General features: G+C 43.9%; 1 protein-coding gene across 7 annotated transcripts in view; it reads left to right on the top strand.

The window, feature by feature from the left end:
* LAMA2 (laminin subunit alpha 2) overlaps nucleotides 1-17901 on the top strand; it is a 3858378-nt gene that overhangs the window by 1154147 nt on the left and 2686330 nt on the right. For all 7 annotated transcript variants that reach the window (XM_086927001.1, XM_086926997.1, XM_086927002.1 and 4 more), the window contains exon 9: nucleotides 16767-16866. In XM_086927001.1, coding sequence (XP_086783127.1) covers nucleotides 16767-16866 — 100 coding nt within the window. The remainder of the gene's footprint in view (nucleotides 1-16766; nucleotides 16867-17901) is intronic.

Below are 17901 nucleotides of genomic sequence, written 5' to 3'. Positions count from 1 at the left end.
TGTCACCCCTGTACCTACAGAATCACAAGTTCTCTCCATACACCAACAATAAAATGTGTGCAAGCTTTTCCATACCTTTTCCTAACAGCTGTGAACATGACTGCTTAATGAGCATCACAGCCTACTACAATAAACCTGAGATTTGCCTGAATAACTTGCCATTGCCCATTCCAAGCAAGCCAGGAGACAGTCCATCACCAGTGGATGAAACACAGTCAGAGGACACCTGAGGATCATCTGAAAGTGGGCGTGAAAGTGGAGAAGAGGAATTGGTGACTCCTGAGAAAGTTTCCGAAGAATTGTAAAGACAAGCTTTCAAGCTTGACGTTTGTAGTACCAGAAACAAAAACACTCTCTGCCTTCTGGTTAGTGTTGCCAACCTTGGTATGATGACAAATAACAGGAATACATATTTTTACTGCAGATCAGTACCACATGAATGTCTAATGCTGCTGTCTCTGAATTGAGACTCAAGTTAAAAAGTGCCCGAAACTTCACTTTCAGCCTAGACACATTGATATCTTCTTCATAAGGGGCCCATTCGACTGAATCACTGTGAATACCACTGGATCCAACCGCTATTTGGAGGAATGATGGGGATTCAAATCATCTTGCCCATAGGCTTCCCCTAGACGTTCTTCTGTTTTAGTCAAACAATTCTGGAATAGGCACAGTACCACAAATAATTGAGTAACTGAAATAACTGAATCTTGGATTCCTTAACTACAGGTGATTGATGCTCTTATAGAGGTAAGAGACTTTGCCAAATCACAGATGATTGTGGCATTGTGCCCTGTCCCCTGCCAGATATTTCACTGGAAATAAGCCGGTCAGTATTTCAATATAAATTATATGCAGAGACATCTCATTGCCGGGCCCTTCCACTTACAAGGTTGTCACACCAAGAAGCATTACCCAGCATACATGCTTTGGAGACTGTGAACAAGATTGGGGACACACCAAAGATCACATTAGTATTCCATGCCACCAAGTGATTTCACAATCACTGAGTCTTCACTCTGGTTTCCTCTGCATAACAGACACTCACACCAATGCAGTATTGCAAGCACTGTAGAGTCCTATAACAAAGGGGCTATGGAAAAGTGGTCTGAAGGAATGAGTCTAAGCATTATTGTAGGGTTACTAGCTCTGGGACAGCACTATGTCTGTCCTCAGGTTTTGTCTCAACTCCTTCATGATTGACTCAATAAGGAAACTGGGAGTCACTTCATCACTCTATGTCTTCTGTGAAGCAGAGAAAGTCAATGCTTTCTTTAGGAACCACGTCTGGCTTTACCCAGCTGATGAACCTCTCCAGGGGCTCTCTACTCTCCAGCGTGGATATTCTAAGTATGTGCTGCGATGCCTATCTGTACACCTTCTCTTGCAAGATTTCATTACCTCCTCGTAAGTCTTCCTCACCACATGAATAACAAAGTGAGATTCAGCTCCACACCAGAACCCTCCAAAGCAAAAAGTGAGCATCCTGTGGCTCCCATCCCTCCCCAACATGGCCGACCCACCTCACCTCTGACCCACCATAAGAGGAGAGACGGCCCATCCCACAGCCTGTTTTTTTAGTTCTTCACTGGGCTCTCCATGTGGCTCAGTCTCGTTCCTGCTCTAGAAGGTCCCATGACCCTGGGTTAAGAGGCCCTGCTCCAGCGGGCCCATTTCTGGGATTTTCCCTCTCCCCCCTCTACCTCTGGCTATGGCGGTGGGCCAGGCCCTGCTATAGCATGCCACCAAGGGAGCGGGGGTGAAACTCCCATTTTTGGGTAAGGTTGCTCACGAGTGTAGCGCGTTCATTTTACGTCTGGAGCCGGGTCGGGCATTCTGCCTTAGCGGCCCATCTCGGCTCCAGTTCACATTCATTGCTGCCTCAATCCTTACCTACTTCTCTGTGGCTTTGTCCCATCTGGGAGACACATTCAGATTTGGATTTCTAAAAGGGGCAGGCGGCCGTATGTTCCATTTTGGCCACCTCATTCCTTACCTGCATTTCTGCCTCTAGTCTGCCCTCTTTCTTTGGCCCTTGCGTCAAGGCCCTTCGGGTATTCTTTGGATCGGTCGGCTCACCTCCCTGTGCCAGCTCTGTCCCTTTTGCAGTAAGAGAGGGGGGCAAAGGCCACATTTATTTATCCGACGCAGCGGCATGTATTTTACGCCAGCCCGGTTCCAGGGCCTTTCCGCGCTCCAAGGAGGAGTCGCGCTTGGCTGGTTTCCCGCATCTAGGGGTTGCCTGGCTACGAGGCAGCCTTGAGGTTTTTGCTGGTCACCTCATGCTTGTTACAGTCTTCAGTATTTAAAGGCAGGGGTGTGTGCTTTTGCCCCCTTCTCCTGCATTTGTGTTTGCCTAGTAGGGAGTAAGATGCGGATGTTTCTGTGGTGGCAGGGCCCACCTCTTTACCTCCTGCTGAAACCCTGTCTCTACAGAGTATCCAGTCAATGATTCAGGTGGCAGTGGCTGCTTGCCTTTGAGGAGTGCGATGGTGGGCAAGACCCCTCTTCTCCCAAACGCCAATGCCTGGACCCCCCCTCTGGGTAATGAGGGTGAGGTTGGGGAGGAGGACCTCAGGGGTCGGTATGTGCAGGGCAAGGAGCTGAGGGAAGTCCTGCAGCACATCAAAGACAACATGGCCTTCCCGATTCCTACTGTTGATGAACTGTCAGACAACTTCTTTATGCAGTACCAACGCAAGGAGTGAGAATCCCTGCCTCTTCATCCCTCGGTGAGGAAGGTTATTGACAATGAATGACTGGAGGTGCATAAACCGTCTTTTCCCGTTATCTCTCCAAATAATACACCATCCAGGATTTCGCAAAGGACTTCCCCTCCTCCGTGAAGGTTGATTCTCCCATGGCTGGTCTTGCGCCACAGGGGACCATCATTTCTGAGGATGCTTCCCCATCGGACTCGGGTGGCAAGCGAGTGGAAGCGGCTGCTAAACGGACCTATGCGGCTGCCAGGTTCTCCATCAGGGCATCTGCCTATTTGTCTTACACAGTTCAGTCTCTGTTGAAAGACTGCCAATCATTGTCTGAGCTGTTGGAGCAAGGTACTGACGTCCTTCCCACATTGGTGCTCATTGAGCAACAGACGTGGCTCTTGTCTGATATATCCTTCGACACCTTGGGGGCCGCCACCACAGCCAGGAGGGCTGCTATCCAGAACCTTCGCCAGGTCTGGGTCCGTCACTGGAAGGCAGATACAGCCCAGGAATTGATCTTGATGAAGATCCCTTTCCCTGCGACTAAGCTTTTTGGTGCTTCCCTAGAGGAGATGGTCAAAAAATCAGTGGAGTAAGGAAACCTTTGGCTCCAATCCCCTCTTCTCTTGGCTGATTTTTTTCATCCAAGAAAATATTTTACGCCTTTTTTCCTCTCCCAGGCTTGCCATAACCTTTCGTGGTCGTGGCTGGGGGACCCCGTTCTTCAGCAAATCCCGGTCCAAGCCTGCTTCCTCTTCCCCCACATCAAAGTCCTGACAGTCCTCGGTCCCCGTCTTTCAATCCTCCGGTGGGTGGCAGACTGCTGAATTTCATCACTGCCTGGGAGTCCTCCATCTCGGACCAGTGGGCCCTAAGAATAGTCCAGGAGGGTTTTTCCATCGGGTTCAACTCCCCTCCTCTGGACGCTTTCCCTGCCACCCCGCAGCCTTCTGCATCACAAATATTGGCCGCTCTGATTGCCCATGTCCGGAATCTCCTCAAGAAAGAGGCCATTCAGCCGGTTCCAGTTTCCCAACAGAGGTTGGTTGTCTATTCCATCCTTTTTCTGTTGGGAGAGGTGTTGGGGGATTTTTGGCTGGTGTTGGATTTGAAGCGGGTTCATTCTTTCATTCCCCATGTAAAATTGAATATGCTCTCATTTCAGGAGATCCTTTTGCTGCTGGTTCAGGGGTAGGTGTTAGCTTCCCTGGAAGTCCTGAATGCTTACCTTCATGTGCCCATCCACCTGTCTTCCTTGAGTTTCCTACGATTTAGAGTGGCGGGTACTTCCCTTTGGTTTGTCCTCAGCGCCGAGAGTCTTCACAAAGGTTTTGGCCCCATTGGTTGGGATTCTCCACGGGGAGGGGATTAGGGTTTTTCCTTATTTGGATGACTGGCTGATATCTGCCTCTTCTCTTTCGAAGGGGACTCTACACGTTTAGAGGGTCTGCAAAATCCTCTCCGTCCACGGTTTCCTGATCAACCTCCAGAAGTCGTGCCTGTTGGCTTCCCAGGACTTGGTGTTCATCAGACCTTGCCTGGACTTGGTCCAGTGGTTGGTGTTTTTGCCTGTGGAGCCGAAGAATACCTTGTGGATGGACATGGGTTGTCTCCTGGTTCAGGACTATGCCCCTGTCCATCAGTGATTGAGGGTTGAGGGCGGCCACCATCATCAATGTACTGCCGTGGGCTCACCTCCATTTGTACCCCTTGGTGAACCAGCCCCTGTCCCGGTGGGCTCCCTGTTTGGAAGATTGCCATATCCCGGTGGTGGTGTTCCCGCAGATTTTTGCTGATAGGGGATGGTGGTTAGTGGGATAAAATCTGTCCCGGGGCCTTCCGTTCCTGGTATCCCCTTCCCAGTTGGTCACGACCAATGCCATCTTCTTGGGCTGGGGTTTACCTTGGACTCTTGGTCTGTTTAGTGTCTGTGGGACCGTCTCAAGGTGGGTTGCTTCTCCAGCTTTCAGGAGTTGAAGGCCTTTCACCTGGCTTGCCTGGAGTTTGCCCATCTGCTTCTTTGTCATCATGTCTTGATCCGGACGGAGACCAGGTGGTGATGAGGTACATCAATCATCAGGGGGGTTGCAGGGTTAATTCTCTTGGGCTCTTGATGCAGGAGCTCCTGTCTTGGGTGGAGACTTGAGTCTTGTGCCTCGGGGCAGTTTATCTGCCGGGCAAGATGAATGGCAATGAGCAGGGTGTTTCTGCCAATGGCTGCCATCACCCTGAAGGTCTCTGTGTTCTATCAGCTGTTGGTCCGGTTTGAGCACCTGACGGTGGATTTGTTTACGTACAAGTTCAATGCTCTCCTGCCCCTCTTCTGCGCTCTCCAGGGGCGTGGAGGTTGGATACGTTGTCGTTTCATTGGCCCGATTCCCTGCTGTACGCATTTTTCCTAGTTCCCTTGATTCCTCATGTCCTGTTCAAGATCTGCCAGGAGAAGGTGCTTATTCTGGTGGTCGTCCCAGGCTGGGTTCGGCATCCTCCTCCCCTGAGGGAGTTGGCTGTACAGGAGTGCTGGCCGATTTGAGACCTTCCTTACCCCTTGTGGGCACCCGGCTCACAGAGGGGTTGTTACGTTGGCTTCATATTCAGGCCTGGCTCTTAAGAGGGTGACCTTGCTGGAGCAGGGATGTTCCCATGAGATGTTGGATTTGCTTCAGGATTCCCGTCGTCCTGCTACTCTACTTTCTTATTCCCACCTTTAGTCTTCCTTTTCTCTTAGTGTGTTTTGAAGGAGTTTGATCCTGTGTCTGTGGATCCCTTGAGGGTTCTGGATTCTCTAGCTGAGGGGTTTTCCCTGAGCTTGACTCCTTCCACTTTGCGGGGTCAGTGGGCGGCCTTGCAGGCTTTTCGCAGTCCGGTGCTGAACTGTCAGGATTCTTTGGTGGCTCGCTAGCTTCGCAGTTGTTTTTTGCAGCATCCTCAGGTTGTTTGCTTGGTTCCTTCCCGGGATCTCCCTTGGTGTTGGGAGCCCTTCGGGGTGTGCCCTTTAGACCCTTGAGTTCGGTTGATTTGAAATTTCTCTCCTTGAAGGTGTTGTTCTTGGTGGCTAACCCCTCGGCGGGTTGGATCGGGGAGCTGGGCTCTTTTCTTCGCCCACCTCCATTCTGTGGGTCCTTCCTGATCATCTGGTGTTACGCCCCGACCCGATGTTTGTGTCCAAGGTTTCTTCTGTTGTCAACTGCTAATGTGAGGTTGTGTTGCCCTGTTTTACTGCGGTTCCCAGAGTCTGGGGTTGATTCTTCCCTTTCGTTTTTGGATGTGCGGTCTCAGTGTGTTTGGACCAGACAGCTTCTTTCTGTTGTGACAGTTTGTTTGTTACTTTTGGCTCTGTAAGGTCTGGTCACAAGCCTTCTCTGGCCTCTTTAAGTCGTTGGATCAAGCAGGCTATCTTGCTGGCCTATGGGTCTCAGGGGTCTGAGTTGTCAGCCCAGGTTCAGGGACGGTCGACCAGTAGTCTTTCTGTGTCTTGGGCCTCTTTAAAGGGGGTTTCAATCGAGGATATTTGTCGGGCCGTGACCTGGTCCTCCCCGCACATGTTCATGGATCATTACCCAGTGGTTTTGGGTGGTCCTTCTGCGGGGGGTTTGCTGAAGTGGTTCTCGGAGCTGGTTCTTCCAGCTCGTGATTTGCCTTTCTGTTGGGTGGTTTTGTCCTTTGACTGTGTTGCTTTGGATTAAACCTGGTTCTTTGGCATCTCGTTTTTGTCAGTGGTTTCTTGTGAGTGACTGGAAGCCACTTGGCTTTGGTATGTGCTCACTTTGTCACTTATGTGGCAAGGAAGACTTACGAGGAGGTAATGCCCCTGTTACTTAATAGTGATCTTCATTACTCCGAATATAGTCTTCCTAGCCACATGATTTCCCATCCCTCCCTCGCTGTTCTTCTATCGGCTTCATTGATTTGGGACTTGGTCGTTCTTCAGGCTGTTGGATTGGCCGGCTCTCCTCTTATGGTGGGTCAAAGGTGAGGTATGTCGGCCATGTTGGGGAGGGATGGGATGCTGGTTTTTCTTTGCTTTGGAGGGTTCTGGTGTGGAGCTGAAGTTCAGTTTGTTACTCTTGTGGCGAAGAAGACTATACTAGGAATAATGAAGATTACCAAGTAACTGGGGCATTCCTAATGAAGGAATCGTGGCTGCTGCATAGAACTACTGTTCCCCAAAAAATCATGCCCCACTAAGATTGGACCTGGAGGAAATATGTTCCAGAGGCCAAAAAATGATTGTGTTCATCCTTTTGGATGGTATGCTGTGGGCGCAACTGGGCCTGGGGCTGATGGAAAAATGTGGTCCTACTCAGATATTGGCCTCTTGCAGAATAGAAATAGCCATGTTGGGGCAGCACCAGAATTCAAAAGTCAGGCTGGTGTGGGGGCTGAGACACAGACAACTGTTCTATAAAGGATCATGTGGTTGTAAGCAGCAATGTTCCTGGAGCAACTGTAGCTTCCTGTACCCCTCAGAAGACCTTACCTATGCCAAACTACACCTTTCATAACATGCACTCCAGCAGACTTATAGCAGTTAGTTAGCTGTTCAATACCATGCAGTGGCTCCCCAAAGCAAAGTCCTTCCAAGATGAATGAAAATGTTAATTAAACTGGCTATCAGCATCAAAGAAAAAGATGACTTTTACAAAGACTAAGAATATGGTCTGAGGACTCCTAAAGATTTACAGTGGGCAGCATAGTTTTAGTAGTTTCTCAGTGCTTTTGGCAAATGTGGTTTGCTGATGTCCATATTGCTACTGTTCAGTAGTGAAGGAGAAGTGAAAGCCATGCCACCAGTCCTAAAGCAGAATCCTTGTACGTCTTAACGTAAAGCAATCATAAGCATTCAAGCATAGCCTGGGCAACTGTGATGTGTTAGAAAGATAAATAACAAATTATCTGGAGAACAGTCACAACACTGGCTCTAAAACTGCCCTGGCTAGGTAATTAAGTTACAGACTGTGTAAAATTATTTTCTACCATGTACAACTTCATTCGCTTTAGCATATTTATAATCATTACAGTAGTACACACCCATGGTCCTCTGCATTCTCACACTCCACTGCTGAACAATATGTACCATTTCCTGTGTAGTATGAATTGCTTTATGAATTGGAACGTTTGGAGATTTTACATTCACAATGTAGAGAGGAGTTTACCTTCTAAACATCCCTTGTCCCGATGTGGAATAAAGTTCTAAACACCTAATCAATATTGTTTCACGTGCAATATGAATAGTTTATCAGTTACAAATATATTCACCATAAAAATCATTAGTATTAAAACATTATTTGTCACCCAAAATTGCACGTTTAGAAAAGAATTCTACAACCCCCCCCCCAATTATTTGTGCAATCACTGAAAACACATCAATACATTTGTATTGATCAGAAATCAGTTAGTTGATGTTGGCATCATCTTAAGTTGCTTTCGGGAAATTTCTTCCACCATTTTCATCTGGTTGTAGACTTGACCCTTGATACTCTCAAATTCGATTTCCAACAAACGTTTCCTTTTCTTCTACCCATTTTCACCTTTACCTTTGTTTTTTATCTACTAATTATACATTCTGAATTTTTTTGCAAAAGAAACTGAATATTTACACAACTCATGATTATAATCTAATCATTTGTATAGCCTGAAAAGCATTTCAACTGAAATTGCCTAGCTACTAACTAACCTTACCAAATCTCATCCCTAACTCACTAAACCATGATTTACAGTTTCCCATAAGACAGATTCCTCAAGAGACTTCATCTCATAAAAGAGATTAGTAAAATTAGTCACAAAAGATTCAATAATTCTGCTATTGTCAGATAGAAATGTGCAACACCTCTTGGCTTTTATCACCTTACAGACTCCTCCTTCTTTGCCCACAAAATATCTAATGCAAGACAATTCTGCATTATCATAGCTCTAATAGCCACCATTTCTACATTCACGTGCTTAAATTACCATGCTGTATCTACTGCAAGTCTGTCTACAACTGTAGACAAACACCTACATTTCACATCATTTATTTCTACAGCTACATAAGGAGTAAAGGAACCTAATATATCTGAGCCTATTTGTCCAAACCTACATTTCTCTCTTTTTAAACTATATTCATTAGTCAATTCACCAATATGATAAACTAGAAAACACTTAAGCTAAGTATCATTAACCCACACAATTTCTCTGCAAACTGAAATAAGCAGTTTTCCCACAGACATAATAAATTCCCCTCAACATAGGTTCTCAACCTAGCAAAAAGTGGCCACTAACTTCACAAATTCTACCACACATGCTCTGTCCTGAAAATTCTACTTTACTTCCCTTCAAAATACTATGCCTTACCATACACAGGTCACCTCTCATCTCTTGCTCCATTTTCAATCTAGATTATGCCTGGTCGAATGTTTTAATTCCGCAGGCAGCATGGCAGACTTTTAGTAATTTTGCATTTTTATTGTAAAGTAGAATTACTTGATTAACTAAATTCTGGTGCTCCACTGGTGGAATTAAAGTATGCAGGGGTTTTTAAAGTTTAAATACCACTGCATACTTCTTGGCGCCCTTGAATACTCTGCAGTAATACATTTTTAATCACTGCAGAATATTGTAAGGGCGCTAAGTGATATAAGGAGTGGTTTCTAAACTTTAAAAACCCCTGCATATCCCAGTCGCCAGCGCCCCTTCCTACTCTGCAGTGATTAAAAGTTGTAATCAATGCAGAGTATTTAAGGGGCAGGTGCTGAGTGATGCACTGTAGTTTGGAAACCACTGCATACCACTCAGTGTTCATTCATTCTTCATCTTTATTCAGTCAAAAAATATTAGACCATAAAAGCACATTAAATATTAACAATATATATTACCACAACAATATGCCTATATATTAATAATACGGGTACCTAAAAACTAACAATCCTGCTTTAATTTTTAAAAGCAACTTATTCTGTACCAGTCCAAAAATTCATCTATACTGTATGATGACTTATGATCGTTGAAAATTCTAACAGCGTAAACATAATGGAAAATATGGGAGGGTAACAACCTCAAATGTGGGTCCGCCGTACAATCCTATTTTCATTTGTTTACTTTAATGCTTGTTAATAAGATTGTGTATAAGACAACAATAATAAATATATTCAGTATAAAAAGTAACACACATCAGATTTCTCACATGGTTCTTTTGACAGTTGTTACCCCGTCCATTTGGATTGTCTGTGATCCCTCTAGCAATATGGTCTTCATTGCATAAAAAACGCTCCATAGAAAGGAGGACATTCTTACGCAGACATCGATTGTAGGTAGGGACAGTAAAAAAAGGTATGCCGACTGCCTTATTACAATTTGGGCAGTCGGACCACCATTGCCCCACAGCAGCCGCCAGGGGAACCCATTCTCTGGTGGTGGTGTGGCAGTCAGGAGGCCGCAATGTGCTTGGTAGGCCACCCATGTCGCACCAAGCATATTACAAGTTTCCTCTCTGCCACGGTTTGTATGGCAGTTCCTCTTCCATGAAAACCATGGCAGAGAGAAAACTAAAGAGACATTCAGGACCCCCTTGTTCCTCATGCTATGTGGATGCACACAGGGGGGCACAACATGTGCCCCCCTGTGTGCATGCACATCAGTTTCTAGACCGCATAGACTGAACAGTCCATGCCATGCAGGAACTGCTTCTGGCATTCCATTGCGGTGCCCATTTATAGAGGCACCCCCATGGGAATGGCCAAAAAAAGCCAGGCAGACAGGAGGAAACTCCTAATCTGGCGGGCAGCCCAACCACAGCTTTATAGGTGCGGAGGCGGGGCAGACCCAAATCTGCACCACCAAACTCGTATTCAGGCCCTAAGTATTTTCTTGTGTGCAAACACATGCTCACTAGTTCATTCACAATCTCTGCAGAGCCTGCTTCCATAGCTGCAGACCCTATTTGTAAAGGTTACCATTGAGGCTTAAAACACAAAACCATTTAAACAGATAGCTTTCAGTGTGTAAGACTCTTAGTTGATTCGAAATTACAGCAGATATCCTAAAACCTGCAATCCATAAGCAAAATTAACTGAACTGGGGGTTTTCTTGGGTTAGAACATGCTTGCTTACATCCTGCAGGAAAGAATATACTGCTTCTAATTCACGTTTTTTCCTTGGGAATTTATTGAAGGGATCAGCAAGATATGGAGGTATTGTTATCTTCACTTTCTTCTTCCATGAATTCTTGCAAAACTCCACATAGTGTAAGTCCATGTCCGGTCAATATGTCTTCAATGAAAAACTGCTCAGCCTTACCCCTCCACGGAAAGTATCTAACCTGGGAAGGTTAAGATTTGTTCATCATTCATTCTATGATTGCTTTTGTTTGTTTTACCCTTTACAGTAAGTTGTCACACCCCTCCATTCACTCTGGAAACCCATGTAATCCTGTGGTTTACTGGGGGTACTTCCATCCTGGGGTCTGTCCCAGGGCCTGCTTCTCATCAGCCTCAAGGGTCATAGGGAACAATGATTACAAGTTCACATATGTGGAAATAAATTAATATACATGAAATAATTCAAAACATCACTGCGAAAAAACTGATGATTTATTGTGATTTAATTTGCATCACAACAAATGGAAGTAATCATTGAACATGAGATAAATCAACTTTGGTATACATTGGTGCTCATAAAAGAGGGAAGGGGTGAGGGTTTAGCGAAGGTTGCGTGATGATGTGAAGGGACGGAAAGGTAATGTGGTTCAAACACAGCCAAGCTTTTTAGAAACCAATCCAGCCTTTTACTTGGCAAAACAATATAGACACAAACATAACACTATAGACACAGATAAACATGTCTCTGTCGCCTATGTTTGATATAAATAATAATATGTTGAGGTTTCGACCATTATCATCACAAAGGTAGCTTCATCCTTATTAGGGGTCTTTATCAGGACTCAAGAAAATAGTGAAAGAGGGGGGGAGCACCTAATAATAAATAGGCTAAAATTAGGTGACGAAAATGGTAAAGCAACGCTAAATCAAAAGGTAGTGAGTGGTAATTACCATTAGATAACAGCACGTTCAATTCAGCTGCATTTTCAAAAGGTGAGGGCCTGGGAGCTCCTAAACAGACAAACAGGAAAGGTCAAAAAATGACCCATAGAGACACAGTCCCATAATTTGTGTAATAACAGCGAAACTCACTGTGAATTGTAAACAAATTCCAGTGAATGAGAATGATGGGTGCCTCAATTGCGCCTAAGTATCCGGACACGGTTGATTAGTTGACCTTAGACAACAACTTCATGATTTCCTTGGTGGGATAGGTATTAAGTCGTGTGTAGCTGATTCCATCCCCAAGTTGGGAGTAGATTTCCTTCTTGTAGTTCTCAGTGTTCTGTACAACAATAACACTGCCTTTGTCAGCTGATTTGATGACAATTGATTTATTGTTCTTAAGGGAGGTAAGTGCCTCTCATTCACCAGCAGTGACATTATGCTTGATGTAGCGTCTGGTTGCGAAGGCCTTCAGAGCCTCCTTAAGTACCAAGGTATAGAACACTGCAAATGACTGCGGTTTCCTTTCGGATTTGGAGTACAGCTACCTTAATCAGCGGCAGCCACATCTCCCCACTATTTATACCCTACCAAAGGTACATAAGAACATGGAGAAACCACCTGGGAGACCCATTGTTTCGGGTAGTGGCTCGGTGTTAGGACCTTTGTGCAAATTCATTGATTTTTTTTCCTTAAACAACTGGCGGAAGACACAAAATCGTACCTCTGTGATACTATGGAGGTTATTACCTTGGTGGACGGAATGAACTAAACACTAAACAGATTGTGGTCACCATGGATATCATGTCACTCTACATGAGCATCCCTCAGGGCCCTGCTTTGGAGGTGATACGCAAAACATTGGATAGAAGGGCCCAGTCAACTTTGATCCCCACTGAGTTCATTCTTAAGTTACTGGAAATTGGTGTGATGAATTTGTTTTCATGTCTCAAGGGGAATATCATCTTCAAACGAAGGGAGTTGCCATGGGAGCCACCTTTGCCGTGGATCTGGCAATACTATTCATGGATCATTTTGAGCTGGAGTTCCTTTATAACATCTTGAACCCATTCAGCACCAATGTGACCTATTGGAAAAGGTACATTGATGACGTGTTGTTAATATGGACCAGCACTGTGGCAGACCTTCAGTATTTTCATACTTGGATCAATGGTAGATCGGATGATATTCAATTCACCATTCATTGGGGCATCAAGTCTATTGACTTTCTCAATATCTCTATCAAAGTTGATGATCAACAACTATATACTACTCTATTCTGCAAACCTGCTGAGAAGAATACTCTTTTGAGATATGGAAGTCATTATCCCAGAGGACTGCGTGATAACTTGCCTTTTGGACACTTCCTTAGGTTCAGAAGGAACTGCTCCTGCAAGGAAGACTTTTTCCACAAGTCTGATCACAAATGCGACACACTACTAACTCCCAAAGGCCGGACCTCCGATAAATAGGAAAGGATTATCTGCGTCACAACTTTCAAACAAGTTGTCACAAACACTGGGGGATCATTGCTGATGATTTGGAGGTACAGGATCCTCCGATGCACTCCTTCAAGAAAGGGAATAACATTAACACCTTGTCTGTGGCGCGTATTCCGCCCCGGTGCTGGACATTTCATTCTTGGGGGTGGTTCAGACGGACGGCCGTCATGCATACACGACCACCATGACTCCGGCCGTCATGAGCACCGAAGGGGTTAAGGACCATGTGGCTATATCCCTTCTTAAAATATCACCAGAACCGACTATCCAAACATTGCTGTAGCTTGTGGCGGTTGTTGGCCACTATAAATGTAGCCATTGTAAGATTGCCATTGCAAAATTACTTTGGAAACTAAACAATTCTGCTACCATCAGCACAAGATTGACCTCAAGCTACACACTAACTGCAATATGTCGGAGGTGATTTATGCCTTTTTATGTCCCTGCGGCCTAATGTACATTGGCCAGACCAGACAGAAAGTAGAGGCACTGATACCCCAACATTGCAGCAGGAACAGATGTAACACCGCTAGGGCCACACCGGTGGAGCATTTTAAAGCAAGCAACTATCAGCCAGAATCTATGAAATGGGTTGTTCTTGAGAAAATCACATTGGGAGCTGGGGGGGTGACTCAATATTGAACATTCAATCATTCATGAGTACAAATGGATTGACATTTTTGATTCCGTCGGGGATGGCCTCAATGAGATGGATGTCACATACGCCCAACTGTTCTGCTTAGTTAAAGATTAGTACACTGTCACTATCAGATCTCTAAGATATAAAGGTTTTTCAAAGTATCGCGTCTCTCTCCTCCATTCTTCCCCTTGCATGAAAAACATCCCTTTCTCAGGCTTCTGTTTGGGATCTGTATCCACTGACTACATACACTGTTCTTGATGTGGTTGGCTGAGAAGTCTTAAAATTCTGTATTCATTTTTCACATTTTATGTGGCATTTTTGAGTGAATTACCACGTTCATTAGCTCGTACAGTGATTATAAAATGACATGGTGTCTGAGATCTGTAAGGCACTTGTCAGGGTTTGTGCTACCATGTAATGTTTACACTAAGACTGTGCGCCAATCTGATCAGACAAGCTACCCCCGTAAACCACCTATTTTCTTGCATATTAGGACCTAAAGACGTCTGCATAGTTTAAAATTCATTTTAAATCTATTTCACACGTAAAGAAGTATTACCTTACGTCCAGAACAAGTTTATACATTTAGATTTTCCTTTTAACATCAGGAGTTAAAGGCAAATGGGTTTTACAAATAAGCTTGGGGCATATTAACAAGCAATAGCGATAATTATCGCTATTGCTTGGTTAGAGACAAAAATTTACCGCAGCGCTGCGGCGATTTTTACCGCAAATAAACCTTGGTATTACCAAGGTTTAACGCAAATGCGGTAAAAATCGCCGCAAAGCATGAATATCGCTGAAAAGTCAGCGATATTCATGCATTAGCGAGCTAATGCTCTTAGCCATGTTATCCACCTCCCATTGGATAACATGGCTAAGAACTGCTCAGGGCAGGTGTTAGCTTTTGGAGATATTCCCGCTTAGCGAGAATATCTCGGTGCACTCGAGGCACCCATTATTCTCATTCACTGGAATTTGTTTCCAATTCACAGTGAGTTTCGTTGTTATTACACAAATTATGAGACTCTGTCTCCTTGGGTTATTTTTTTACCTTTCCTTCTCCGTCTCTGTTTGTCTGTTTAGGAGCTCACAGGTCCACACATTTTTTAAATATAGCTGGATTGATTGTGCTTTTGTCTAATGGTAATTACCACTCACTACCTTTTGATTTAGCGTTGCTTTACCATTTACGTCACCTAATTTTAGACTATTTATTTTTAGGTGCTACCCCCTCCTCATTTATTTTCTTGAGTCCTGATGAAGACCCCCTAATAAGGATGACACTACCTTTATGATGATAGGGGTCGACACGTCGACATATTATTATTTATATCAAACATAGGTGACAGAGACATGTTTATCTGTGCCTACAGTGTTATGTTTGTGTCTATATTGTTTTGCCAAGTAAAAGGTTGGGTAGGTTTCTAAAAAGCTTGGATGTGTTTAAACCACATTACCTTTCCATCCCTTCACACCATCATGCTACCTTCCCGGAGCACTCACCCCTTCCCTCTTTTCTGAGCACCAATGTGTACCCATGTTGATTTATCTCATATTCTTATGTTTTGATTGATTCCATTTGTTGTGATGCAAATTAAATCACAAAAAATCATTAGTTTTTCGCAGTGACGTTTTGAATTATTTCATGTATCTGAATTTGTTTCCACGTACATGAATTTGTTATCATTGTTTCAGTGTTACCTTTATATTTATACCTTTGTTTACCCGGGTCCAGTGGTCTTACGGGTTGCCCTATTTACAAAACTCAAGGGGCATAAGGGGCAGGTCCCACATCGGGTGATGTTCAGTACCTGAGTGACAGAAGACCACTCTGAATTACTTCTTTAGTCTTTGTTTAATCTCTTCCTACATATAAAAGTCTATTAGGAGCCATTGTTAGATGTGCTACTCTCCTAATGACTATATATTATTTTTCAGCTGCCTCAGGCATGCACACCAACCTTCTCTCAAGTGCCTATCAGGACACACATGCTGAAAACAAAACACAAGCAATATCAGTCAGAAATTAACAAATGGAGATCATATAAAAAGCATAAACATAGCACCGCACAGCTTACATAACCTTCCAACTGCAGCATCCTGCCATTCAATCTTGTCTAAAATGGATTATTTGGAATGCAATAGGTCTCGCATTTGTGAGAGTTTAAGCTATGGACATTGTAAATGACAATGCCTTTTATTTATATGTTTTGATAATTAACAAATAAATAAAAGGCATTTCCATGTACAATGCCAATAGCTCAAACTCTTGTAAATGCAAAACCTATGCAAAGAAGCGTCCGCCATTGTCCTGGGCTGTTTAGAAAGTGAAAACATGCATGGCGCGCTGAATGTTGCAGGAAAGCATGTTGTGCCTGCAGTAGGAGAAACTACCTTAAAGAAAATAGTGCTTACAGACTAAAAAAGACTCACAGTGTAACAATGAAGTAAAAGGGCCAGTCCTCCCTGGAGGTAAGGAATAAAGACAAGGCGTTACTAAGGAGGTACTAACAAACCTATTAACAAATCAGAAGCCAGCATTTACAAAGGGCAATGACACAAGCCAATGACAAATATGGACGGAGAGTGGGCGGTACTTCTATTCCATACGCCAATACAGCATGGTTTGCAGAGCAGTGAATGCGCTGCCTAGGCTCGACCTAAAAAGGACCTATTTATATATAGTGACACAAAAGCCCACCAGGGACTACACTCTCAGCCACCAACAGCATGCTCCAAAGTGGCAGAGCTACACCATGATGATGTGACTCAGACATTAATGTTGTGTGGCAGATGTAAAATTAGATTGAACTCGAAGCCCAATTCACAGTAACATGTGGCATAATCAACAAACTGTGTACAAACTATTTCTCTTCTATTTTCTCAGGTGTCTCCGGAGGACCCCAATCCATGCAGGTCATGTAGATGTGATCCAATCGGCTCTTTACATGACATCTGTGTCAAGGATGAGAAACAAGCCCCGCGAGGTCAGTCCCTCCATTGGTGCAGTAGCGTTTGGTTGGTGCCTCTATGACTAACTGAATCTTACAGTATTTCCACCTCTGTTTCCGGGGTTAAAATAAGCATACAATTGACTATTCAAATTTGATTTTGTAAATACTGTACGATGATGTTTTCAACTCTCATTTGTGCATTGATGTAAATTGATCATATCATTTTCACCGGCAGATTGCATATTTTTAGACTGTACATTTGGCCTTTAAATTGATGCATTTAGGAAGCTGCCTGTGTTCAATCATCCTCTCACCAGGCCCTTGTATTGAACATGATCCAGGTTGGTGCTCACATAAAAGTCTTTAGAGCAGATGGCCACTGGGCAGGATATTTTTATTAGCTCATTAGTCTGAAGTCTGGAGAAGACAGTTTAATGATATTTTTTTTAATTTTACTGTTGCTCTTTTTTTCATTTAAAAAGTGTTACTTTGATCACCACCAGGAATGTGAAATGTGCAGTTTACATTGATCAAAAATACAATACTCTCTGGGACGAAATGTTCAAATGAACAAGCAATAAGAAAAAGAGAGTGGCAAACATTTGCATTTGAATACCTAGTAATCATTTATGGGGTCAAGAAAATAAAATGTATTTTGCAACTCATGGGCTCTCCAGCAGTGCCAGTCTTCGCAATATTTCTGAACAACCCCCAGAACGAGGAAAGTTCAAAATGACTAAGTATGGAAGTATTTTAGCTGTAGTTTCCTGATCTGGCAATCTTCTTGCCTTCGACTTAGCAGAAATTGCATTTGTACCAGTGATGATAATATGAATAATAATAACAATAATGAATAATGATAACTTTTTATACAGAACGTCATACTGCACTTCTGCCGTTTCTAAGCGTAGTAAACAATAACCTATTATTACTCACTCCCCATAGATGCTTTCTAGAAGTTTACATAGTTGTTGATTTGAAAAATGCCATCCTTATTGTCACAGTTATTTTTGTTATCACTATAGGCCTTGTGTTTGACTCATAAGAAGCACCATTTGTGTGTGCATG

The sequence above is a fragment of the Lissotriton vulgaris genome, chromosome 6 (assembly GCF_964263255.1).
Source record: "Lissotriton vulgaris chromosome 6, aLisVul1.2, whole genome shotgun sequence".
Lineage (NCBI taxonomy): Eukaryota > Metazoa > Chordata > Amphibia > Caudata > Salamandridae > Lissotriton > Lissotriton vulgaris.
This window is presented reverse-complemented; position numbering and strand designations above follow the sequence as displayed.